Genomic DNA, 26,594 nt, shown 5'->3' with positions numbered 1-26,594 from the left:
CGGACGATGGGGGTTATTATGATGATCGAGCCAATGATGATGAAGATTGGGGTTACTTGAATAGGGGAAACGTATACAATGCTCGAAGGTACGACGATGAGGAGTTTGGGTCTCAAAACGCCAACTATGTTGGGGAAGAGGAATATGGCTACGGGGGTGGAAGAAACAATGGTTATGGGAACAACCGTCAACCACAAAACAACAACCAACGGAACCGGAATGAAGGGTTTTACAACAACAACAATAACAACAACAATGTAAACCCTAACCGGATTCCTCGTTTTGTGGGAGGTGGTAACCCGAGAGATAATCGAAGAGAGGAGCGACGGGATGAAAGACGGGATAATCGAAGACCGGTCGATCAAGAAGTTAATGGGCCACAACGTCGTCAACAACCTCCACGGGGAGTAAACGACCGTTTCCGACCAATAGTGACCGAGAACAACTCTCCAATAGTATGCGAAAGGAGGATGTTCGATTGTAAGCCGCATTACATCAACATCCTTCCTCATTTCAACGGGAGGTCCAATGACGAGCCGTACACTCATTTGACGGAGTTCTCGTCTATTTGTGATACTATTGGAGGGCATAATTTCGCACTAGAGGAAGTGAAGCTTCGGCTATTTCAATTTTCATTGAAAGATAAAGCAAAACAGTGGTTCTTTACACTTCCGGCCAATAGTATTCGAACTTGGGAACAAATGCAACAAGCGTTTTTGGATGAGTACTATTCCATGGCCAAGACCGACGATGCTAGAGATGAAATTCGGTCATTTCGTCAACTTTCAAGTGAGCCTTTACATGAAGCATTCACCCGATTCAAAGAACTCATGAGGAGATGCCCACATCACCAAATAGAAAAATGGGAATTGGTGAAATGTTTCGTACGGGGTTTGGATGATGCAACTTGGAATCGGCTTGAGACGACAAGCAATGGTACACTCTTGAGCAATCATGAGGATGACGATTGGGAATTTTTGGAGAGGATGAGCAAACGGTCCAAACAAAAAGAATCGGCCAATAGAGCAAAAAGGCATCCGGTTTCCCGATCACTTCCTGATCTCGATTCCAAGGATAGGATTTCCACCTTAGAGCGGGAAATAGCTCAATTGAAGAAAAAGAAAGAGGTGAACGCGGTTCAATTTGAAGTGTGTGAAGATTGTGGTGATATTGGACATAGCACCAAGCAATGCCCAACGGGATCGAGTGACTACACCGAAGAGGTAAATCAAGTGTATGGGGATCGGAAGCAATACGACATGAATTCCAACACTTACCATCCGGGTTTGAGAAATCACCCTAATTTCCGGTATGGTAACGCCTCAAATCAAATGAATCCGAATTTCCAATCGGGTAATCAAAGTGGTCAAGGTGGGTCCTCATACAACAATCGTCAAGGTGGTAACCAAGGGGGTTACCAAAGGAATTACAATCAAGGGGGTAACCAAGGACATCAAAGTCGCGAAAGCAACTATCAACGGGGTTACAACCAAAGTGGAAATGGGGGTGGTGCATCAAACTCCCAAGGTGATGAGTCGATAAATTCAAAGTTTGATGCTATCATGAATGCCGTGAGTAATCTTACCAACTCACAACAAGCTCTTACCAATTCACACCATGAGTTCAAAGCCGAAGTGAAGAAAGAGTTTGAAGTGAGGGATAAATCTCAAAAGGCATTAGAGAAGCAAGTGGGGCAACTTGCTCAAGAGATGGCTCAAATTCGCGGAAATGGAGGAGGACTTCCAAGCGACACCACGATGAACCCTAAGCATCAAGGGTCGAGCTCGAAAAACACACGTGAGGTACCAATAAACAAAATTTCTTTACGTAGTGGTCGAGTGATAGATAACGGTGTTGAACCACCACCACCCAAGTTTGTTGAAGGGGTGGTGGAAGATGCGAGTGATGATGAAGAGAATAACGGTCGAACGGGTCAAAATAAAAATGAATTAAAAATTAACAAAGATACACCCGTTGCGACAGTTCCCATCCCAAAGGCTAAGGATAAGGGTGTGGAGGGTAATACCGCCCCTTTTCCCGAAGCTCTTTTGGGACCATCTAAGAAAGTGGTAAACAAAAGAGGCCCACATCAAGAAGAGATGTGGGAAATTTTTAAACAAGTTAAAATTAACTTACCACTCTTAGATGCTATCAAACAAATTCCTTCATATGCTAAATACTTGAAAGATTTATGTACCCAAAAGAGAACTCACAAATTTTCTAAAAAACTTGATTTAACCGAAAATGTGAGTTCGATTCTTTCGGGTGCACTTCCACCAAAACTTCAAGATCCGGGGGCGCCCATTATTTCAATACAAGTGGGTGAATTCAAAATGACGCGGGCACTTTTGGATCTTGGGGCAAGTGTGAGTATCTTGCCGGGTAGTTTATATGACCAATACGATTTTGGTCCACTTCAAGTGTCTAACACCACCGTGGTGTTAGCCGACTTGACCCCTAAACTACCCCGTGGGATAGTCACGGATGTAATAGTCAAGGTCGAGGACTTTTACTATCCGGTGGACTTTCTTGTGTTAGATTATGTTTCTTTGGACCGAAGCAAGCAACCAACGATGATCCTAGGTCGACCATTTTTGGCAACATCAAATGCCCAAATTAATTGCAAATCGGGCACAGTCGACATGACTTTTGGTAACCGTCGGTTGCGGTTAAATGTCTTTTCGGGATTAACGGATCCTCTAGTTGGCGATGAATGTTACATGGCGGACATCGTTGACGAGTGTATACCTCTATGTGACACTAGTGTCGAAGGGGAAAACACAATAGAGGAGTGTTTCATGTTTGACAGGTTGCAAGGAGAAACAAATCGGAGCATGGATGAAGAGATGAAAGAGTTGGAGATTATGGCGGCAAAAGAAGGAAGGCCCACTTGGACACATGAAGTGGAAAGTCTTCCGGAAAGCATAGACACGAAGTTGAAGCCGTCATTGGAAGAACCTCCGGCATTAGAGTTGAAGGTGCTACCCAAGCATCTTAAGTATGCTTATGTGGGTGAAGGTAGCACGCTCCCGGTCATTATTGCATCCAATTTAACCGGGGAGCAAGAAGAGAGGTTGATGAAGGTATTGGTCACCCATAGAGCCGCTATCGGGTGGACCATTGCGGATTTGAAGGGAATTAGTCCCTCGGTGGTGATGCACAAGATCATCACGGAAGATGGAATGAACCCTTCTCGCGACACACAAAGAAGACTAAATCCGAATATGCGAGAAGTAGTGAAGAAGGAAGTTTTGAAGTGGCTAGATGCGGGTATTGTATACCCTATCTCGGATAGCCAATGGGTGAGCCCGACACAAACAGTTCCAAAAAAGGCGGGTATTCAAGTCGTCACAAACGACGCAGGTGAAGAGGTCGCCACTCGGCCGGTAACCGGGTGGCGTATTTGTATTGACTATAGGAAGTTGAATGCCGCAACTTCCAAAGACCATTTCCCTTTGTCGTTTATTGACCAAATAGTTGAGAAATTGGCCGGACAAAAATTTTATTGTTTTCTGGATGGTTATTCCGGATACAATCAAATTGCTATACATCCGGAAGACCAAGCAAATACTACCTTTACTTGTCCATATGGTACTTTCGCATTTAGGCAGATGCCATTTGGACTTTGTAATGCCCCCGCCACCTTTCAAAGGTGTATGATGAGTATCTTTTCAGGTATGGTGGGGGAGTCTTTGGAAATCTTCATGGATGATTTCTCAATATTTGGGTCATCGTTTGATACATGCCTTGACCAACTCGAAAAAGTTTTGAAAAGATGTGTTGAGAAAAATCTTGTTTTGAGTTGGGAAAAGAGCCATTTCATGGTTCAAGAAGGGATTGTGTTGGGGCATGTAGTGTCGAGTCGTGGGATAGAGGTTGATCGTGCAAAGGTGCAAGTTATTTCTACCTCACCCTATCCCACGAATGTTAAGGGTATTAGATCGTTTTTGGGTCACGCGGGGTTTTATAGAAGATTTATAAAAGGGTTTAGTGATATAACCAAACCCCTATGTAAGTTATTGCTAAAAGACCAACCGTTTGAATTTAACCAAGATTGTCAAAATGCCTTTAATGTGTTGAAACAAAAGTTGGTTGAGGCCCCAATCTTGCAATCACCGAATTGGTCGTTACCATTCGAAATTATGTGCGATGCAAGCGATTATGCGGTGGGGGCCGTGTTGGGTCAAAGGGTAGACAAGAAACCGGTTGCCATTTACTACGCAAGTAAGACTCTCTCGGATGCACAATTGAACTACACAACCACCGAGAAAGAGCTACTTGCGGTGGTATATGCGTTGGATAAGTTTCGTGCTTATATATGGGGTACTAAGGTCATTGTTTATTCTGACCATTCTGCAGTTAGGTATCTCATGGACAAGAAGGATGCGAAGCCGAGGCTAATCCGATGGGTTCTCTTGCTACAAGAGTTTGACCTAGAGATTCGAGATAAGAAAGGGAGTGAGAATGTGGTCGCGGACCATTTGTCGCGGTTGAGTGTAGAGGATTCTTCCCGTGAAGAAATTAATGAGACGTTCCCAGATGAGCAAATTTTAAAAGTTGGAATATTACCATGGTATGCTAATATTGTCAATTATTTGGTTACAGGTGACTTGCCGGCTCATTGGGATAGACGGAAGAGGTTGCACTTCCTGTCTCAAATCAAGTATTACACGTTGGAAGAACCGGACTTATTCAAGATTTGTCCGGATCAAGTCGTTCGAAGATGCATACCCGACGAGGAGATTCCTAGCGTCTTGATGCACTTGCATTCATTTGCTTGTGGGGGCCATTTTAGTGGTCACAAAACCGGGCACAAAGTGCTCAATAGTGGCCTTTATTGGCCGACTATTTTTAAGGATGCTTTTAATTTCGCCAAAAATTGTGTTGAGTGTCAAAAGTTAGGGAGTATATCAAAAAGGGATGAAATGCCCATGTAACCGATCCTCATTGTAGATATTTTTGATGTATGGGGGATCGATTTCATGGGCCCATTCCCTAATTCGCATGGCAATTTATACATTTTGGTGGCGGTCGATTATGTATCCAAATGGGTCGAAGCGATTGCCACCAAAACGAATGACCACACCGTTGTTTGCAATTTTGTTCAAACAAATATAATTTCTCGATTTGGGGTTCACCGGGTAATCATTAGTGATGGGGGATCTCATTTCAAGAACTTTAATTTTGGCAAACTCTTGAAACGGTATGGTGTTGACCATCGAATTGCTACTCCCTACCACCCACAAACAAGCGGTCAAGTTGAGGTTTCCAATAGGCAAATAAAAGAAATTTTGCAAAAGACCGTTCGACCCGACCGAAAGGATTGGTCAACGAAGTTGAATGATGCTTTATGGGCTTATAGAATGGCTCATAAAACACCTATTGGAACCACTCCTTATCGCTTAGTTTATGGGCGAAATTGCCATTTACCGGTTGAGCTTGTGCATCGTGCTTGGTGGGCTATAAAAGAGGTTAACATGAAATATGACGATGCAGGAAAGGAGCGAAAGTTAAAGCTTTGCGAGTTGGAGGAGCTTAGGGAAGAAGCGTATGAGTGTGCCTCAAAGTACAAAGATGACATGAAGAGGGCACATGACGCAAAATTGAAGCCAAAGGAGTTTGAAGTGGGTCAAAAGGTTTGGCTCTACAATTCGAGGCTTAAATACTTCCCCGGAAAGCTCAAGAGCAAGTGGATGGGCCCGTATGTGATTACACGGGTCGGAAGGCTTGGAGATGTTACAATCAAGGACCCAAAGGATGGGTCGAAGCAAACGGTTAATGGGCACCGCCTTAAACCATTCCTTGATGGTAACGAAGAGAAAAAGGACGCAAATGTGGAGTTGGTATGTTTCTTGGTAAGCGTGCCAACATATGAGGTGAAGTAAAAGGACCGGTAACACTTTTTGTAAAGTTATGTATATCTATTCAATTGTTTGCGTAGTTGGATGTGAATCGTTTCCGTTTCATACTAACCTTTCTTGATTGTGCGAAGTTCGGGCACTCCAAACGGGTCATGAAGATACAAGGTATGTGTTAGACTTGATTTGGTGCATTGAGGACAATACACGACTTTTTGGGGGGTGGTAGGGCCGTTAACGGTTAGTTGTTTGAAAATTTTTAACTTATAAAAAATCACAAAAACATTTTTAATAATTTTTAGGAATTTTTTTATGTACATAGTCCCTTTGGTAAAAATTCATAATTTTCCTCATTAAAAAAAAAAAAAAAAAAAAAACAACCCGTCGGCGACGGGGTGGTGACCGTCGGCGACGGCTTCAAGAAATAACCCGTAGGCGAAATTTCACCCGTCGGCAGATGATTAGGCCGTCGGCCCCAGGTCCAAATTTCCATACCCGTCGGCGACGGGGTCCAGACCGTCGGCGACGGGTCTCCGATTCGTGTCCGACGCAGGTTTGTCCCAACTCTTTAAAAAACGATTTTAAACCCACTTTAACCTAACCAAACCTCATTCAAACCCACTTTAGACCACAAACTCGAAACCCAATCTTCTTACTTCATTCTCCACCATAAAAAAACCTCTGTTTCTCTCTCTTAACATCACCCTATTCCCTTCATCTTCTCCATCTTTCTTCATCTCACCTCAAGAACCCTAGACCTTCAAGCTCCCATAACTCTCTCAATTCTCCACCAAATCCACTGATTTTTGGGTCCATCTTGGGTAATTCTTCAAGACGAACAAAACCCCCAACACGGTTTTCATCAATTCTTGCTATTGTGCAAGATTTCTGGGCGTGTTCTTTAGGGTTTTTGAAAGGGTGATCATCAAATTGCTTGTTTGCCATCTTTTCTTAGTTCTTCTTGTCTAACAACATCAAAGGTATGGATTCTTCTTAAATTCATGCTTGATTATTATATATTAGTGTTTTTCTTCCGAAATTTTAAACTTTTTGGTTTAAGAGTAGGTTGTTTAGACAATGTATGTTATTCTAGCATGATTTTGAGTAAGATTAGTTGTTTTGAATGGGAATTGAGTATGTCATAACCATAGTGAGGTGATTACACTGTTATGAACATGATTGAACATGAAGATGATGTTAACCTTTGTTAAAATTATAAGAGATTGTAAGATTAACAAAAGATTAATAAGTTTATGACAAAGTGAGCGACTTTGGAAGTTTAAAGAGACGATTTTGCATATACTTGCTAATTAAATTGTCAACATCATACCTCATGTTCAAAGTTTGGGAATTAATGAAGGTTGAATCTATATTGATGTTTTGCTTGTTTTTGATTGTAGTCATGGCAGGAAGCAAGAGACAAAAGACTACGGGTCAAGCTTCATCATCCGGGATTGGGTCTTCTTCCGGTTTAATACCGAAGAAGTGGGAGCAACCAAGCACTGTTGCAGAAAATGATGCAAGGTTATACCGACAAGATTGGGAATGGGCAAAGTTCAGGGATAGTCAAAATGCCAGAATTTGGGATGACGAGAAGAACAAACAGTTGTCGAGCTACCAAGATAGAAAGTTGGAAGCTAAGTTGTGGAAATGGAAGATGACAAACGAGGTGAACACGTCGGTTCCAACAAGAGTGATATGTGAACGGACCGTGAATGTAGAAGAATTCCGGAAAATCGGGATTGTACAAATGTTTGAGAGGTTGGGATGGGAGAGCGTTTTGGATTGGTGTGAAGACAATACTCACCGGATTTACTTGTCGGAAGTTTGTGAGTGGTTGTCCACTTTGAAGCTTGTAAACAAGAATGAATCCCCTTCGCAATGGAAGTTAGTGGGGAAGACATCTCGAGGAAACATGACGATGTCTTTCGAAACTATGAATCGTATTGCTGGGTTTGACTCTTTGGGGGTACAAGCCTATGATTACCCATCCATTGAGAATTTTTTGGATAATCATTTGAACATCAACGATACGGAGCAATTGATAGATATTATTTTGCCAACCCACCCAGGGGGTGACATGAAACGGAAGCATATGTCGCTCGAGGGAAAGATCCTTCAAGGGATCTCGGTTGAAAACATTTTAGCAAGATTTGGTGATCGTGGGGGTGTGAGAGTAAGTGATTGCAGGGTGGTGCATGCATTATTGTATGGGACCCCGACACTGTCGTGGAGGCACATAGTCATGATGAACACATGGGCTACCAGGGAGTCGTCCCAGAGGCGGTTTATTCCGTATGCACGCCTCATTAGTGCCATGCTTGTGCAGCAGAATTGCTTACCCTCGGAAGCATTATGGGTCTCTAAGCCAGTGGAGGAATTTAACTGGGGTTACATGAAGAAAAATTGGAGGATAGAGGTCAAGTTTTCGGGAAATAGGTATGTGGTGACCGATGATTTGGGAAACAAGTTTGAGGTTCGTACTTCTGGGGCACCACCCGTGCGGGAAGAAGATGTGGAGATGGAGGAAGAAGAGGAGCATGAAGCTGAACCTTCCGGGGCACAAGGACCGAGGCAACGATACATGCGGCCACACAGAGAGATTAACGCAGAAGTGGCAGGTTTTGTGACTCGGAGACGTGTGCCCTCTTACAAAAATTTTGATAGGGGGCAACAGGAGATATATGATAATGTCTCCGCGTGTATAGGAGAAGGTCGGGAATACAATCAAAGGAGAGAAGCTTGGCAAGGGTCTTACGGAGCTTCAATGCAAGAATACTGGGACGCTCAAGGAGCCCAACGTGAAAGAATGAATAAGTTCATGGAAGAGCAAGAACTGTTCCAAGCCATGCAAAGATCACACATGGAACAGTTAGCAAAGCAACAGGAGGATGAAGCAGCCCGAAGGCGGGCATGGGAAGAAGCGGAAGCGGCGCGTCGACAACAAGAAGAAGAATTGAACCGCCGCCGTTGGAGTGCCATGTACGTCTCTCAACAGATGGCGCTTAATAACGCCAAAGTGTTGCATGATCAGGAGCGACACCATAGAGACTACCAAGCCGGCCTCCCTTACGCCGAGCACTCGGGGTGGACAAATTACTCCGATCTTCCCTATCCTCAAGGCCCATCCGACCCGACTCCGCATTGGCCCGAAGCGGTAGGGTCTAGCTTCGTTCCAATCCCGTACCAACCACCACCCCAAGGGGAGCAAAGCCCCTTAGATAACTATAGGGAGATGTTCGAGGCCCTCACTGGTTATCCATACCAACCCAACCCGCCCATGGATCCAAACGAGCGATATCAGCGGTAGAGGTATGGTATGTTTTATGTTGTTGTTGTTGTATATTATTTTCCGTTATTTCTTTTTGTTTTTATTTATTTTATTTTTTAGTTAAATGAACTTTGTGGGTGTGTTCCCTATATAACCCTCACGATACCGACTCGTCCTCCCGAGCTATCGGGAGGTTTAAAGGGCTTGCGTGCATATGCTAAATGCCGTCGTGATTCCTACGAAAGTGAGTTAGGTTTATTGTTGTTGTAAAATATTTTCCACATAAAGTCAAAGGTACAATAATGTATGGCTTGGTAATAATTTCATAAAAGTGGTAGAACTAGGTAACTAACAAATTTTGATGGTTGGGAGAAGCATGCTTCTACACAAGGGTTAAAGATTTGTAGGTACACTATGTTCGTGAGACGACCGCTTGGTTGAAAAGATGAAGAGCACACGAGGAACTAGCGAAAAACCAGGTGCATACGTTTCTTTTTACCTTTGATTTTTAGTTAGCAAATAAGTGGATTGTACTTTGTATTTTATTTTCCGGGGTGTAATTTTGGGGAGGTTAGCCGTGTCACATTCCTTGTGCTTTACAAACTCTAGTTCTTACACATTGAGGACAATATGTACCTCAAGTGTGGGGATGGGGGAGTAGTAAAAATTTTCGATTTTGACTCGTTCATTTAAATACTACACATTGAGGACAATGTTTACCTCAAGTGTGGGGATGGGGGAAAATTTCAAAAATTTTTCAAAAATGTCTTGTTTTCAAAGCAATCTCAAAAGCACAAGTAACCAAGTCAACGAGGGATGTCACAATCCATTTGGTCTTTTGTCACGGTCAAGTTCAAATTAATAGCATGACGGGTATTTAGCGGGTGGTTATTTGGGAATAATTCGCCTAAGAAACTAACACATCATGCATGTCACATACCATACCCTTTATATATGTGAGGTTTTGAGCCACTTTTACATCATAGAATTATATATTTATGTTTCTTTGTTTGAGTGGACCATTAGTCATATATCGTAGAACTTGCAACTTTTGATACATTTGAGACTATAGACCGAATACAATCACGAGAATGATTAAGGCATTAGGTAAACCTTTTCCTTTTAAACCATTTATCTATCCTCACCCAAACAAGTCCCCTAGTCGCCCAATTTGAGCCTAAACCTTTCATTTGACAACCCACTTAGCCCATAACCATAAGCCTTTTCTTTTTAAACCCGTGTGATGAAAATTCGATTATAGGAACTTAAGTTTGTATAGTTGTGATTCATTTGTAAAAAAAAAAAAATCAGAAAATGTTGCGAAAAAGAATGAAAAAACAGTGAGAAAAACACAAAAAGATGTGCTAGTAGTTTGTTGAATAAAAGGCGAAAGTTTTTGCCCATTGTGGATGTTTATAGTTTGCTTTTGTTTAGGATAGTCTTTTGTAATAAAATTCGAATTTTTCATCACCATAGCCACTTAAAAATATCCTATTCCTACCCTTCACCTAGCCCCGTTACAACCCCTCAAAGACCTTTTGACTTGTGCTTAGTATTTGTGTTCGATAGTGGAGAATGATTGAGTTGCAAGCCTATGCGGGTACGTGTTCTATTTGGTTTTGAGCGATTAATTGTTGAAAAGCTAATACATTACACATGTTAGCAAACTTTAAGCCGAGTGGAGAGCACATTGTGAGGGATATGCATGATTTGTTAGTTTTACGGGCGGGTTAATCTTGGGTAACCATTTGTGTATCTAAAGCACGTCACCGCTAAATACATTGAATATTGTAAAGAGTTTGAACTTTTGTATGACATTAGACCTTAACCTTTGTCTCGGGAATGGGATGTATATTCATTGTTTGACCCACGTGAAAGTGAAAAACAGATTTGCTTGAGGGCAAGCAAAAGACAAGTGTGGGGATGTGATACGCGGTTAAAAACCGGTGCTTGTTATTGTTTAACTTAACGTTTTTACGTAAGTTTTAGTTTCGAATAGCCTACTTTTAATCAAGAATGTGTTTTGCAGGTTTGATGGAGTTTAAGGAGCTTTTCGGGAGCTTTACGGGTCATCGGGTCGAAAACCGGAGCACCGGGATGCGTTGCGGATCAACCGGAAGTGCAAGGAGCGAAAAATGGAAAGTTGGTTTTTAGGGGGCCGTCGGCGACGGGGTCCAGGCCGTCGGCGACGCCCCCTGGATAACCCCGTATGCTGAGTTTACCCGTATCCAGTTGATTAGGCCGTCGGCCAAACATAAATTTTTGGGAGCCCGTCGGCGACGGGGTCAGACCCGTCGGCGACGGGTGTGGGATTTGAGAATCGCGAATTTTTGCTAATTGAGGGTCTATTCCGATTTCTATTGGTTTGAACTCATTGATTTCGGGAGTTACACAAGTTTTTGAGTTTGAAACTTAGTCTTGGAGCCATTATTCACCCATCATCTCATCTTCAATCAACCTACCATCCATCCAACAACCCGAATTCTCATCCGAATCAAAACCCTAGTTCATCACCATCACAATCATTCTTCCACTTTCAATCCATTCATCACCACCAACCATTCCAAACCCTAATCATTCAACCATCCATCTTCAAGCTCCAAGATGACCCAATTCAAGTCTCGTGCATCCGTTGATCGTGCCATTTACACCATGAGCGGCTAATTCCTCGGAGGTTTCACCCCGGTGTAGGTTAATTGTAAGTCTAGGGTTTGAACAATGATTTAGTTTGGTTTTGTGACAACTTGATTTGTATTTGAATTGATTGACAATTGTCTTGCATTTGAACTATATTTGTGAATTGTCGAGTGAGTTATGAAATTTGACTTTGCGAAATAAGTTTGTGCAATTATGCCTTGTCATTCAAAAGGTTTTACTTGTCCGAAGTAACGAAGTGCATTGTAGTCCGTGTATGCGTTGATAACAATTGGCACCTAAGCTTTGATGATAGAAATCCGTTAATAACATATTCAAGTGAATTAAATCTAAAACTTGTAAGAACCCTAGGATTGCAATAACCGAACCGGGTGTGAACCTTGTTTTCTCTATCTTGTCAAAACCTTATTTACATTATTGCAATTGCTTGTTTTTAGTAGTTATAATTTATATCTTCCAATCAAACAAAAACACAAAAACATATCTTAGCAAGCTTCATAAAAGTGACATTTTCTACATTTCATTCAAAGTCCATTCGCAAACCACATACTCTTCGTGGTTCGACCCCTTGCTACCACTAGCTATTTGTTAAGGGTAATTAGGGTATATAAATATTATCTTTGACCGGAGCGCGATTCTCCGATCAGGCCCCTCTTTTGAAGGCGACGTTACCCTCAACCCAGTAGTTTGAGTCAGCAAGGATACAATCCTAAAGGGTCGGATTATTGAAAGATAATGAATTAAGTTATTAATGCGAATTATGGTAGGCCCCTCTTTTGGAGGTGACGTTATCCTCGACTAAGTAGTCTGAGTCAGCAAGGATACAGTCCTAAATAGCCGGGTTATAGTATTAATAGTAGTTAACTTATGAGGGGATCAAAGAGTTTGGACCCCCGCCATCCAATACCTTTTGGGTATTGAAGGAGGTCCTACTAAATTTGACCCAGGTCCCTTGCAGGACCTCTAAACGCTGAACAAGGGCAAGACCCTTACCAAACCGTTCCCTTAACCCCCGACCAGGTAGCCAACATACCTCCATATAGACCGTGGAGATATGAATGGTGAAAATCTTTTATTTTATATAGACAGTAAAATAATGCCAAGACACCACGGACAAACGATAAGGAAAAGTCACCTTCAACATAAGCAACTAGTTATTAAAGTCATTAATACAAAACCAAATAAAAAGTGCAAAAGATTAAAAATAAAAAGTATTATACTAAACACTTGTCTTCACCAAGTGATGTAAGAGACTTAGGCAAACATGGCCTTGATTGTCAAGAACTCTTACGATCAATCTTGGATCCCGAGACGACTCACACACTCTATGATGGACAATGGATGATGGTGGTGGATGATGGTGTTGTGATGGTGGTGGGAGGTGGGTGAAGTGTGAGAGAGGTGGTGCCAAGGGATGAGTTGCAATGAGCCAAAGCACTCCTATTTATAGGTTGAACAGAGGGCTGGGCACGGCCCCGTGCCCGTCTGACACTATCTCTCCTCATTAATTGTAATTCGCAATTACAATTAATGCGCCTGCAATACTTTGGGCACGCCCCCGTGGTGAGCAATAGAAGCTTCTACAGGTTTGTCTTTTCTGCTGCTTCTTGGGCACGGCCCCGTGCTCGCTGAGCACGGGGCGTGTTCAGTCTTCTGCCTTCTCTATTTTGCTTGGGAGGAAGCTGTCGAGGGGTCGGGCAATCCACTTTTGTTCCTTTTCTTGTATTTATGTTAGTTTTAGCTGCCTTTTTGCTTCTTTTGTTAATCTGAGCTCATTTAATCCTGAAAATACAAAAGGAAGACAAAAACACACTTTTTCCAACATTAGTACTTAAAAAGGGTTAGTTTTATGCCTTATTTGATGAAATTTATATGTTGCATTTTACACACATCATACCTTATGCGTTTTTATTTGCACTATAGCACTGATTGTTGCCATAGGTCGCACGTTGCAGCGGCAACGCGTAGGTGTATATAGCTTGCGACACGTTATGTGATGCGTTAACCATATGAAAATGCGTGGTTCGACATATTCGATCTAAAGTATTGCGGTTACAAAAGAAACAGAATCGAACTCGAGTTGGTTCGTTTAGAGAGCGTTCCACCTAACCACTACACCACCCTTACATTTGCATCAAGACTTAGTGGCGTCAAGACGTACAATAACTCAAATTTATACCGTAGGCTGAAAATGCATTATATTTAACCCGACTCGTTTTCGAACACAATTTATATCAAAACGTAAACCAATAAAAAACATACAAAAAAAAACAAGCATCGAAGCGTGAATTTATACCGACGCATACATTAAAATGTCAAAATATAGATCAACTGAAAATGTACATAAAAATAAGTATGAAAACGCGTTACATGTGACCCTAATCGTTTCTAAAAAAACGTTAAAACGTGAATTTATACTGACACATGCATAAAAATAACGAAGTGAAAAATATTTTTTAAAAGCCAAGAATGAAAATATGGGGTACTTTTGAAAAGTTAGAACTCAGGTGGGATGAAAATGACATTTTATAAAGTTTTGGAAAGTGTAAGGGATGTAAATGTCAATTTCAAAAGTTTAGGGACTGTTTTTGTCACGTTCTAAACTTTAGGGGTTGTTTTGTCTGGCCTATTTTTGTCAAGCTGGAAACTTGAAGGGTTGTTTTGTATTTTGGTCGGCCACCTTTTGTTTTAAGAAAAAAATTACATCGAAATATGAATTTACATCGACACGTACATAAAAATAACCACGCCAGATAAAGTTTTTTTTTTTCTTTAAAACCAAAAAATGAAAATAGGGGATGTAAATTTGAAAAGTTAGAACTCAATAAGGTGAAAATGACATTTGATAAAGTTTTTAAAAAGTGTAGAGAGTGTAAATGTCAATTGTGATAGTTTAGGGGTTGTTTTTACCAAGTTCTAAAATTGTAGAGTTTGTTTTGTCTTTTTATTTAGTTGTTTTTGTCAAGCTGGAAACTTGAGGGGCTGTTTTGTATTTTGCTTACACATATCAAAATTTATCCTATACGTTTTGAAATTTATCTTACACATATTGAAATTTATATTACACACCTCGTAATTCATTCTACACGCCTCGTAATTTATGCTGCACTTTAAATTATATATTTTTTCTTTTTTTTAATTATGTTTTTTTGAAAATAATTTACAAATTTAATGTAGTTAGCTATTAAAAATGAAGACTACCAATTAATGATCCATCTAATTTTACCAATATATCCTTACACTTGTATTAAATACAAAAATTAAATGAAGTAAAATAAAACATTCTTATTGGTTGAAATTTCTTCTTTTTTATTCTTATTACAAAATTATTCTCATTTGAACTCTCCAATATATATATATATATATATATATATATATATATATATATATATATATATATATATATATATATATATAGGGCAGGGCTAGATAGAAAACCCTATCTATATAAAAAACCCTAGAAAACCCAACCTCCCGACATTTTTTTTTTGAAAAAAATAACACATATAATATACATGTTTTTAAGAGTTTTGGGCCAAAAAAATCAAAAAAGCACCGAAGGGATAATTTAAAAAAAAAATTTCAACAACTTTCAGCATTTTTGTCTAACACATGTTAGGCACTGAATTTTGTTTAATTTTTTTTTTTTAAAATCCCTTCGGCGCTTTTTTGTTTTTTTGGCCCAAAACACTCTAAAACATGTATATTACATGTGTAATTTTTTTCAAAAAAAACAAATGTCGGGAGGTTGGGTAAAAATGGAGGGAGATTTGGGTTTCCAGAGTTTTCTAAGAATTTTAGGGTTTTTTGTCTAGCATTACCCTATATATATATATATATATATATATATATATATATATATATATATATATATATATATATATATATAGTGGAGAGTTCAAATGAGAAGAAATTACAAATTAAGAATAAAAACAATAAAGGGTATAAAGGTAATTTGAACAAATCATTTAATGAGTTTATCATTTATTTTTGTTATTCAAATTAATGAATGTCTAGTCATTTAATGAGTCTATCATATTAAAAAAATATGCATCTTACACAATAAAAACAATCATGCACATGATCCTACATATTCAACTTTTCTTACACCATAAACACAACATTTCCTACACCATAAAAAAATGTTTGGGTGTAGGCAACAGAATGTGTAGGACCACAACATTTTTCATAAATTTGCGACACATAATAAAATATGTGTAGGACATTAACCCTTTTAAATACTTTTGTCCTAATAAAATTGGTGTATGACCTAACACATTAATGGTGGTGAAGAAGAAATTATTGTGTCATTAATGAGACTTGAGTAACTCTTGATAATATTTATTAGTATTCTATATCAAATTGTCTATCATACCCTTATTAATTAAAGCGTTAATTAAAAGAGGACAAAAATGATATCTTGATTCACAGCCATTGATCACAAAAATGTAGGGCTTAGATTAATTTATTTTTCTTCTTGCAAGAACATTCTTCTTAAATGAACCTCCTCCTATATATATATATATATATATATATATATATATATATATATATATATAATATTGGTAATAATAAGCCTAATGTGAATATGATTTATTAAAATTATTATAATAATGTTAGCATTTTAAGATATGACATTTACATAAACAAATGCAAACATTCTCACTTCCTCAACACACAAAAACATAAAGAGAGACGCCTACTTAAGCAGAATGTTATGGATAAACACCCAGGAACTGTAAACCACCACTTTGGAGCCATGTCAACTAAACACTGTCACACTCCCTTCACACATGCCCCTCTCGCCCATTCAGGCGTTACTAGACTCACGTCCAACTCTTCACGCCTCCTCCCGCAGGGTGTTTTACGTCCCTTCACGCCCAAGAACCTGCAAAAGTGGGTCACCTAAGGTTGTGGAACCATAACACACAGTCTTATCAATTAGCATATTCACAACACCACTATCTCAACTCCGTGTTGTAGCATCAATGTTCGAATACAATCCTCGTTTTCTCAATTGATTTGAGTCTATATCCTAAAACACAACCGGGTATAAGTAAAATTAAATAATTCGTGAACAAATGATGATAAAACCTGTATGACTGTTTACAAGTCAATAATCTATAATTGAGACATTTCATTTCAAATATATAACTCACCATATATAAGTTTGTGTAAATTATGATTTAAACATACAAACAACAAGAATATTAAGGGGGTGTTTGGCCTAGCTTTTTTATCTAAGTTTATAGCTTTTTTAGCTTATTTTTACAAAATAAGCATTAATGGATGTTTGGTTTAGCTTTTTAAGCTTATGTTTATTAGCCTATATAAGCTAATTTCAAGAAGCTTATGAGAACATGGTTTTTTAGCTTATTTGAATAAGCTTATTTGAAGAAGATGGTTTTTTACTCATTACACACAACGATATTATACCCCTTCCCATAATACAAAATAACTTAACAAACAACTAAAGATTAATTATTAATTATCAAATTATAGAATATAAGCTAATCCAAAGACTTAAAAATAACTTATCAAATGAAAGAAAATAAACATAAGCAACTTTAAAATATAAGCATAAGCCAAAAAAATAAAAGCTAGGCCAAACACCCCCTAAAACCCTAGCAATCTTTTCTTTACAAGTTTTTTTTTTTTTTTACTTATGAAGCGATTAAGCACAATTTAGATTGAATTTAAAGATGCATAAGTTTAGTATAATTTTACATGGAGTAAGGTACACTAATTGTCCCAATGGTTTACAAGAATTACGAATCCCTAGCTTTTCAAAATTACACAAACGATCTCCGCGATTTTCACTTTGTAACACATTTTGTTTCCAGCTTTTCCAAAAGAATATGTATGGTCCCTATACTTTACATTTTATAACGCATTTAGTCCCTAACTTAAACATGCTAAAACCTTTAGATTTATTGACCGTGGACTAAAAACGTTAGGGTGTCCGGGGCGTATTCGGGGAGGTGATTCGGTGAGGGGTTTCCCCGATCGGGAACACCGCCGCCATCACCGCGGGGTCCCGATTCAGGGTGGGTTTTGGGTGTGGGTTCACCGATTGAAGAAGGAGAGATGGTGGGGCCAATCAACTTTCCAACCAATCAATTGTTTTGTTTTTTGTTTTTTTTTGAATAAAAAAACAAGGGTAGTTAAGAGGGGAGTGGCGCCATCAAATTGGGGTGTTAGGGGAGTTTAAGAGGGGAGTTGACGTGGCACACGGGGATTGGTTTGGCGTAAGAGAGGGGACTCACCCATTAGGTGAGCACCCCCTTCACCCTTACAAAATGAAAATCACACAAACCATCCATATACTTTTAAAAAACTAGATACTAAGAGCATTCACATTCTATCCACCAAATCTTGAGAGATGGGTTTTTAAATTATAAAAAGTGGTTTAAGTGGTTGTGAGTGGAGAAGAGAGAAAATGTTACTGTTCATCTGTATATTTGGGGGGACACTGTTCACCCTGTATAATTTTTTAATATATTTTGAAAGTGGTTGTGAGTAGAGGAGAGAGAAAATGTAATATATATTGAAAAGGAGAGAGAAAAAGTATTTGTTTTTAGTAGAAATATATTGATATAGCAAGTTGTTTTTTAGTGGAATGTATGTATATTTTTAGTGGATTGGATGTGAATGCTCTAAGTTACAAATTTTACATGAAAAAAAGTGTAACTTTGGAATGTTATATGAATTTCCAAAGTTGGTATTAAACGAGGACCGAGTGCAAGTATATAAAACAAGTGACGGGAGCATTAGCACAAAGACCACTACCATCACTCACGGGGGCTTTACATTTCAACAGTTGGCCGTCGCCTAGGACACCGATACGGCCACTATATAACCTAACCTAGGGTGGCGCACATCACATGACCACCACTCACTCTCTCTCTCTCTTCCACACACACACTCTCTCTCTCTCTTCCACACTCTCTCTCTATATCTATATACGATACTGATTCTCCACTAGTGGAACCAACTCAACTATCTGATTCTTACATTTTCCGATAACAGTTTCAGCTACTTTACACGATTCCTTGCTTGCCTTTTCCTCAATCTCCCTCATCAACGTTCCTGTAACAATATGTTTGTTATTTAGTTACACACGCAAACCGCGTGAACTCGAATCTATGTTTGTTTATTCACTTCCCTTCCTTCTATGGAGATGTGTTTGATTGATCTCGAATATTAACTAACTAGTTCGTTCACATTATTGGATTAAATCTAGACCTATTGTGAACAAACGAGTATTGAGATCGGAATATACAAAATCGAATATGTTGACTTGTATTGCGTGTTCGAAGCAACAGGTTAACGGTGGATCTCTTCACCAACGGGAGGAAGAAGATGACACTGTTGTTGATAATGTTCACACTAAGCCAGCTATTAAAGCTCTCACATCTCAGGTTTACTTGCTGTAGTTTTTAGCATTTTGTTTACAAATCGCGATAATAGCTAATAGCTTATTAGTGATTTTTATTCTAGTTTTGACATTTTGTTACCAAATCGCTATAACTGATGACGAGTGATTTTTATTGTAGTTTTTTTTACCAAATCGTGATAAAAAGTGATTTTTATTGTAGTTTTTAGCATTTTGTTAACAAATTCACGATAACTGATGAGTGATTTTAGTGTAGTTTTATCATTTAATTAAGAAATTGCAAAAACTGGTGATTTTTGTTGTAGTCTATATCATTTGGTTAATAAATCGCTATAACTGATGAGTGATTTTTGTTGTTTTTTTTAATCATTTTGTTAACAAATCGCGATAACTGAGAGTGATTTTTAGTGTAGTTTTTATCATTTTGTTAACAAATAGCAAATTCTGGTGAATTCATTGTAGTTTTTTTTAGGGGTAACTTTGTAGAATAGTAACCAAGTTTTAAAAGTGTTCCAATTAGGTCATTCAAGTTTCAAAAGTGTTCCAATCAGGTCACTCAACATTCATTCTTCATTAAAATTAAGGGTCTTTTCATCAATTTCATAGCTAACCGTGGTGATGTGGATTTTTGTTTCTTTTTTCTCTTTTATTTGATGTTAACGTCGAGTGATGACGTGGATTGTAACTTGTTTTTTTAATTTTTAATGTAATTAAATGGTTTTTATTTTTAATAAATATAATTTCATATATTAAAATAATTCGACACCATCATCTTATGCTCCATTTTTTTCTTGACACATGGAAAAAAAAGACATGGCTCGATTTGAATGTTAAGTTATCTAATTGGAACAAAAACAACACCAGTGAGCTAATTAGAACACTTTTGAAACTTGGTTACTATTCTGTGAAATATTCCCTTTTTTTATCGTTTTGTTAACACATTGCAAAAACTCATGATTTTTATTGTAGTTTTTATCATTTTGTTAACAAATCACGAAAACTGGTGAATTTTATTGTAGTTTTCATCACTTTGTTAACAAATCGCGATAGCTGGTGAGTGATTTCTATTGTAGTTTTTATCATTCTATTAACAAACCGCGAAAACTGGTGATTTTTATTGTAGTTTTTTATCATTTTGTTAACAAATCGCGATAGCTGGTGAGTGATTTTTAGCTTAGTTTTTATCATTCTATTAACAAATTGCGAAAACTGGTGCTTTTTATTATAGTTTGTATCATTTTGTTAACAAATTGCGATAACTGATGAGTGATTTTAGTGTAGTTTTTATCATTTTATTAACAAATCGCGAAAACTGGTGATTTTGATTGTAGTTTTTATCATTTTGTTAACAAATCGCCATAGCTGGTGAGTGATTTTTAGTGTAGTTTTTAACTTTTTATTAATACGTGTACTGAATTATTTTTTAGATTAAGGATATGGCAGTAAAAGCATCTGGAGCGTACAAGAACTGCAAGCCTTGTTCCGGATCGTCGAATCGCTATCCAATAAACGGTGAGTATGTGGACTCTGAAACCGGTTCACTGTCGGATAGGTTTAGGTATCAAAGAGGTTGTGATTCTACACCTAGGGTTTGGGGCAAGGAGATGGAGGCAAGGTTGAAGGGGCTTTCGAGTGGTGGGAGCACTCCGGCTTCGTATAGTGGTCGAATTGAACCGATTAAGTTTGTTGAGGAAGATGGAGTTAAAGAATGGGTTGCTCAGGTTGAACCGGGGGTTCTCATTACGTTTCTTTCGTTACCTCAAGGAGGCAATGATCTAAAACGTATTCGATTCAGGTATTGGCTCTCATTTGATTTGTACTTTTAACCTTTGATCTGTTTTTTAGTAGTAATTAGGGGTGTTTGTTATTCGGTTTGAAACATGTTAAACCTAAAAATGATTAAAACCGATCCAAATTACAAATTAGGTTGTCGGTTTGGTTTCAAACTGAAACCGAATTGGTGGGTTAACATCGACAATGACACTTGGCTCTATCACAAATGAGAACAAATTATAACGAATACAAATATCTAAAACTGATATAAAGTTAACATACAGTCAACAAACCCCTAAGTCGTAGTGGGTCCGTTACATTCTTTTATTCGACCATTAAGTTTTGTTGGTTTGAGTCATCTAACATGTTCAATTGTTCATTAGGCACAAACGAAAAACATAAAGTAATGAAACCTAAAATTGGAGGTAAGATACAATGATGAATTCCTCATGTCTTGTGGGTCTAGTATATCTGGTTAGAGCATAAGGTTTTGTTTGTTCAAGTAATCTAACTTTTTATCATTTTAAATCTTGTTTGTTTCTCCATATGCCCTGGAAAGGAATAAAGCTATGATAGCGGGACCCTTTTTATGGACAAAAAATGCAGATGAGACCCATAACAAGATAGAGAATTGGCAGATATAATTAGATAAAGTGATGGTTTTTTTTTTTTAGTTTATCACGTAGACAAGAAACTGAATACTCAATTATCTAATTTGGTAGTGTAGTTCCTAGGGGTTGGTACATAATACATACATACATAATCAGTGGCGGATCTAGGATTCCGACCAAGCGGTAACGTTTTATAAATAGGCGGTAACTAAATCGAAAAAACGTCAAATTTTTTCCAAAATTTACACTAAAAACGTCAAAAATTTTCCGACCAAGCGGTAGCGGAGGCTATCCCTTTTCCTATATACATCCGCCCCTGTACATAATATAATGATTGGGGAACAAATACACAGGATTTGTTTTCTAGTGTTGGCATCACATGGTGAAGTGGTGAACCCCATTTTATCCTAAAGTAAAGAGTGTTGTTCCCGCATTGGAATATGCATGGTTCCGGTGCAATGATATCGCCTTTTTAAAGCATGTGTAGCACGAAATATCACTGTTCATATGAAATTCTTGTTGGAGGGTAAAATTGTCTGTTGTAGATGTATGCGGTGCTACTTTCCAAACACTGATAGTATAGACATTTTTCAATTAAAATAAACCTTCTTTATTCAGAACTAACCCTGACTTAATGTTAAAAAATGGATGAAGTTAACAAGTCGGATGAAAATGGCAAGATTTCAAACTCTTTGGATCCAGATGCGAAAAAACAAACCTTTGAACGAAAATGGCATAAGTGGCCAAACCTAAAGGACAAAAATGGCATATTACCACAAAAAAAAACTGCAAGCTATATGATGAAATGGCCTGGAATCTGGAAATAAACTTCGTGTTTTCGCATTTACAATCTATTTGAACACGTTTACATGAAGATTTCTGGCTTATCTGCATAAATTAACAAAATTAGATCCATAAACAGATGTATTTGTCCAAATGCAGTAGATTTTTCAGTTTCGGTAAAGCTAACACGTGTCGCATAATCCACAATCATTATAGGGTAGTAAATGCGTGTCAGTTGATAATTTATCAGATAGATTCTGATTTTTTTCACATTTGATGATGTTATTATACAAGCCGTGAAATGTTCAACAAAAAGCAAGCTCAAAGTTGGTGGGCCGAGAACTGTGACAAGGTTATGGAGTTATATAATGTTCAACACTGTAACCATGAAGGTGACCCACCACCTGCTCCACCAAGATCCGAAGACGAGGTTAGCATTCATATCGCATTCAGTTATTACAATATTAAATCGTGCTTTTATTTATCTGATTTTTAATTTGTCACGGTGAACTCGTGCATGATTGTTATGGGGTTTGGAGTGCCTTTTGAAACCCCGGTTATGTGATAGTAAATAGTTAGAATCAGATTTTGGTTGTCATAATATGTGTTGCTCGAGATAGTTTTTGGATGTGAGTTGTTAATATCAGCTGCTTTAGTATTTCGCAATTTTTCATTTAAAAGTTAATAAATAAGATGGTCAAAAATGACATTCTTATATAATAACTATCAAAATTTGTTTAAAAAAATATTACCTATATCGATATTCTTTTACATATTAATTAAGAAATGTTTTTAAAACATTTCCAGTCTATAATTATGTGCTATTGAAAATGATTATGTGATATCAATTAACCAGAATGATGAATGCTGTTTGGATTGTGATTTTGAGTAATATATATAAGCTGTTTCAGTGTTTGGCAAATTTTAATATAGAAGTTAATAAAATAAAATGGTCAAAAACGGCATTTTTATACATTATTGAAATATTTGAATTAATAATCTGATATAAAAAAATTTATCAACTATAGTAATAATCTTTTTATAAAAAATGTGTTTATAACATTCTTACATTCATCTCTATAATAATTCTAACAAGTATTATTTTCCCTTGTATTATGAACAATCTGAAATATGGTTAAAGTCTATAATATATGGTAACTGTTAGGGGTAAATTAGTAATTTAAATTGTTGGTAGTTTTTACGAAGCCCAAACATCCCTTTGTTGCATGACTAATATGCTACTTTGTCCCCTTCAGAGTTCAAAAATTGGGTCATTTGATAACAGCCCAATGACACCACCACTTAGCAAGGAGCCGCCACCGAGAAATTTCTACCCAAAACAAACGCTTAACGAATCTAGTGGGCCCACATCAACGCCTGCACTATCGAGCATAAGTGGGGCCAAAACCGAAACATCGTCGTTGGCTTCTGCAAGGAGTAGTTCATCCGGCGAGGGTGATGATCAGTCCGAAGTTTCTATGAGCAATGCAAGTGATTTGGAAACCGAATGGGTTGAGCAGGACGAGCCAGGCGTGTACATCACCGTTAGAGCTCTGCCAGGTGGCAAGCGTGAGCTGAGGCGTGTTCGATTCAGGTAAAGATGATGTTTTCAAATTTTCGATATTGTTTTTATCGTTTATGCCTTTCTGGCCAAAAACTTGCTGCGATATGATAAAATGACGAAAATGCCCCTAACCGAATAAGATTTTATGTCCTTTTGAAGTGTGTGACAAATTGGTAGTGTAAAGTGTAAAACTTACTCTGTCCTCTACAAACAGTTTTAACCTATAAAAAGTTGACACTTGATCAAGAGTAGTATCTGTGTGTTTTTGAATCGTTGAGGGCATTTTCGTCATCCAGCAAGTTTTTTTTTTTTTTTTTGTTTTCTGTCTTATTTCATATTTGCCACTTCTGGCTAAAACTTGTAAAATGACAAAAGTGCCCCTAACCCGATATATTTCTACCATGGTTTTGGAAGTATACTAATGATGTAAAACTCTATTTTTTTACTTTACAAACAATTTCTTTTTAGTCCACAACATATTGACACCTCATCAAGAGCATTTGTCTTTCCTAAATTTAGCGCATTTTCGTTATCCAAACAATTTTGGCTCGGATTCGCACAATACGAAACCAAAATGATGTTATTTCCGTATTTGGATATGTTTCGAGTACATGGATAGACTTGCTACGTATACGTTATTTAATAATTTCATCTTTATTTGTAGTCGAGATAAGTTTGGAGAGATGAATGCAAGGGTGTGGTGGGAGCAAAACAAAGGCAGAATTCAAGAACAATACTTATGATAATAATAAGCCCTTGGATATGACTTTGTTTTTCTTTCTAAATCTGACATTTTGGGTCCATTTGAATATCATAGAAACTTATGTATTGGAATAAAAGTTGGTATTATATCTTTGTTTTCGATGTAAAATTTGGCTATTTTGTGACTGATTGATTATATTGGCTAATTGGGGTTGGTTTAAGTTTAACTTCCTAGGTCTCATTTTTAAAATCAAATCTCATTCTCCTACATATTAGTGGTGGAAGAATTACATATTACATGCTAATCTTTCATCTATGATACATTCTATTTTGAGTAAAATGTTTAAAACGTCCTTTATGTTTTCTCAAACTTGCAGGTATCATCCTTAATGTTTAAAACTTGCTAAAAACAACCTTTAAGTTTATTTTTGTTGCAGGTTCAATCCCTTACGACTAACCAAGTTAATTTAATTAGTTAAATTCCCTCACATGCATAACATGTGAGGGTAAATTCGTCATTTTGGTTTCCCTTATTATAAATCCCACAAAAAATCAATTACCTTTAAGTTCTTAGTCAAAATCCAAGGGGTGAACATTTATGTCGACAGAGAGATCTAGAAACAGGGTGAGGGGGCCCGACGACAGTTTCCGGCCAATAAAGAGCGGTGGACAATGGCGGTGACCTGCTCTCCGGTGAACCCAAAAATCCTCCATCCATCTTCACCACCATAGATCTTGTTCGTATTATCCATCATCGGCATCATATATCTCGTTCATATACACCAACACCGTCCCCGATCCTCCTGAAAACCCAAACCGACTTGGGCGTTGAGGTCCGACTGCGCTCCTGCAAGGTGAGCGCTTGATTGGGGTCCCAATAGTGGGGCAATCTTGACCATGGACGCTTCTCAGATCTTCAGCTGAAAATGCCTCCACCGTTCACCGGAAAACACATTATTACTGAGGTAAGAAGAACAAGAAGACACAATTTCACCGTTCAATTGTATAACATTCAGTTACAGCTCACATCGCGTTCGTATATGAGGGAAAACGAACACATGTGCTCATCGGAGGTCGTTACCGGCGACGAAAATGTGTTCAGTTGCGACGAATCTGATGTTTTATCCGCCGATCATCTTGTTGTTTTCGTCAATGGCATCCTTGGAAGGTTAGACAGTTCAATTTGATTATTATAAACAATATATATTATAGAGTAAATTACAAGTTTTGTCCTTTATGTTAACATCGTTTTGCATGTGGTGTCCTTTTGCGCAAAATTTGACAATTAAGAAAAGATTTCTCATTACTCATAAAACCGATGGTCAACATAACGTTTTAAAAAAACGTAAAAAATATTGATCATGAATTTAAAAGTGGGGTGGTCTATTCGCACACGCCATTTGTCTTTTTGCACATCCAAAGCGCCGCGCTATGGCCAAAGCGGGGCGCTTTGGTCTTAGTCAACAGACAAGGATTGACTTCTGTTCGATCGGCCGGTAGGCTCGATCGGCTGGACCATTCGAGTGGATTGTTTCTTCCTCTGATGTGTTTGTGTATGATGGTTTGAACTTTTGAAGTTTTCGTTGTAGTATTTGAGAACACTGAAGTGTTCTTACCTTTCAGGTCGATCGATCGAACGGTCTATTCGATCGGCCGGCTTAACCGATCGGTTAGGAACTTCAGAAGTAGCTCACAGCAGAATGTCACTCGATCGAACGGCCTGTTCGATTGGCTGGCATTCCGTACTACGAACGAGTTGCAAAATCGATTAAGTGTTGAAGCATAGTATCTCATGATCCGAAGAGTAATGTTTACCAATCGAGTGGCGTATTCGATCGAACATCACTTCGTCAATAGCATACTTCATGAAATTTGAAAAGTGTGGAACCATGTGCTAGCCGATCGGCTGGCCCGGCCGATCGGCTGGTATGTTCGATCGGCTGGGCTGCTCGTTCGAACAGCCTAGCCGTTCGGCCAGCAT

General features: G+C 38.2%; 2 protein-coding genes across 3 annotated transcripts; both read left to right on the top strand.

Moving 5' to 3' along the window:
- Window positions 1-986: 986 nt before the first annotated feature.
- Window positions 987-10,578, top strand: LOC118485000. Its single transcript, XM_035981196.1, has 6 exons — window positions 987-1,284; window positions 2,146-2,250; window positions 3,178-4,740; window positions 5,245-5,727; window positions 7,370-8,769; window positions 10,564-10,578. The coding sequence occupies exons 1-6, from the start codon at window positions 987-989 to the stop codon at window positions 10,576-10,578; spliced, it is 3,864 nt and encodes a 1,287-aa protein (XP_035837089.1).
- A 7,975-nt stretch (window positions 10,579-18,553) lies between these two features.
- LOC110894192 (protein Brevis radix-like 2) lies at window positions 18,554-24,782 on the top strand. Of its 2 annotated transcripts, none has more exons than XM_022141379.2 (5): window positions 18,554-19,205; window positions 20,608-20,975; window positions 22,642-22,777; window positions 23,604-23,941; window positions 24,576-24,782. In XM_022141379.2, exons 1-5 carry the CDS (start codon window positions 19,077-19,079, stop codon window positions 24,652-24,654), a joined length of 1,050 nt encoding a protein of 349 aa, XP_021997071.1. In that variant the 5' UTR covers window positions 18,554-19,076; the 3' UTR covers window positions 24,655-24,782. The 2 variants fall into 2 exon arrangements, with proteins under 2 accessions (XP_021997071.1, XP_035836696.1); XM_035980803.1 differs by lacking the exon at window positions 18,554-19,205 and adding an exon at window positions 19,985-20,338.
- Window positions 24,783-26,594: the final 1,812 nt, after the last annotated feature.

The sequence above is a fragment of the Helianthus annuus genome, chromosome 12, assembly GCF_002127325.2.
Source record: "Helianthus annuus cultivar XRQ/B chromosome 12, HanXRQr2.0-SUNRISE, whole genome shotgun sequence".
NCBI classification, from domain to species: domain Eukaryota; kingdom Viridiplantae; phylum Streptophyta; class Magnoliopsida; order Asterales; family Asteraceae; genus Helianthus; species Helianthus annuus.
This window is presented reverse-complemented; position numbering and strand designations above follow the sequence as displayed.

Excerpts from the sequence above, each read along its gene's own strand:
- LOC118485000 (XM_035981196.1), top strand. The coding sequence starts at position 987 with ATGAGCAAACGGTCCAAACAAAAAGAATCGGCCAATAGAGCAAAAAGG. Across the intron at positions 4,741-5,244 it reads AAGATGCATACCCGACGAGG|AAACAAGCGGTCAAGTTGAG; the intron begins AGATTCCTAGCG and ends CCTACCACCCAC. Across the intron at positions 5,728-7,369 it reads GATTACACGGGTCGGAAGGC|AAAATGATGCAAGGTTATAC; the intron begins TTGGAGATGTTA and ends GCACTGTTGCAG.
- LOC110894192 (XM_022141379.2), top strand. The coding sequence starts at position 19,077 with ATGTTGACTTGTATTGCGTGTTCGAAGCAACAGGTTAACGGTGGATCT. Across the intron at positions 19,206-20,607 it reads TTAAAGCTCTCACATCTCAG|ATTAAGGATATGGCAGTAAA; the intron begins GTTTACTTGCTG and ends ATTATTTTTTAG. Across the intron at positions 23,942-24,575 it reads CTGAGGCGTGTTCGATTCAG|TCGAGATAAGTTTGGAGAGA; the intron begins GTAAAGATGATG and ends CTTTATTTGTAG.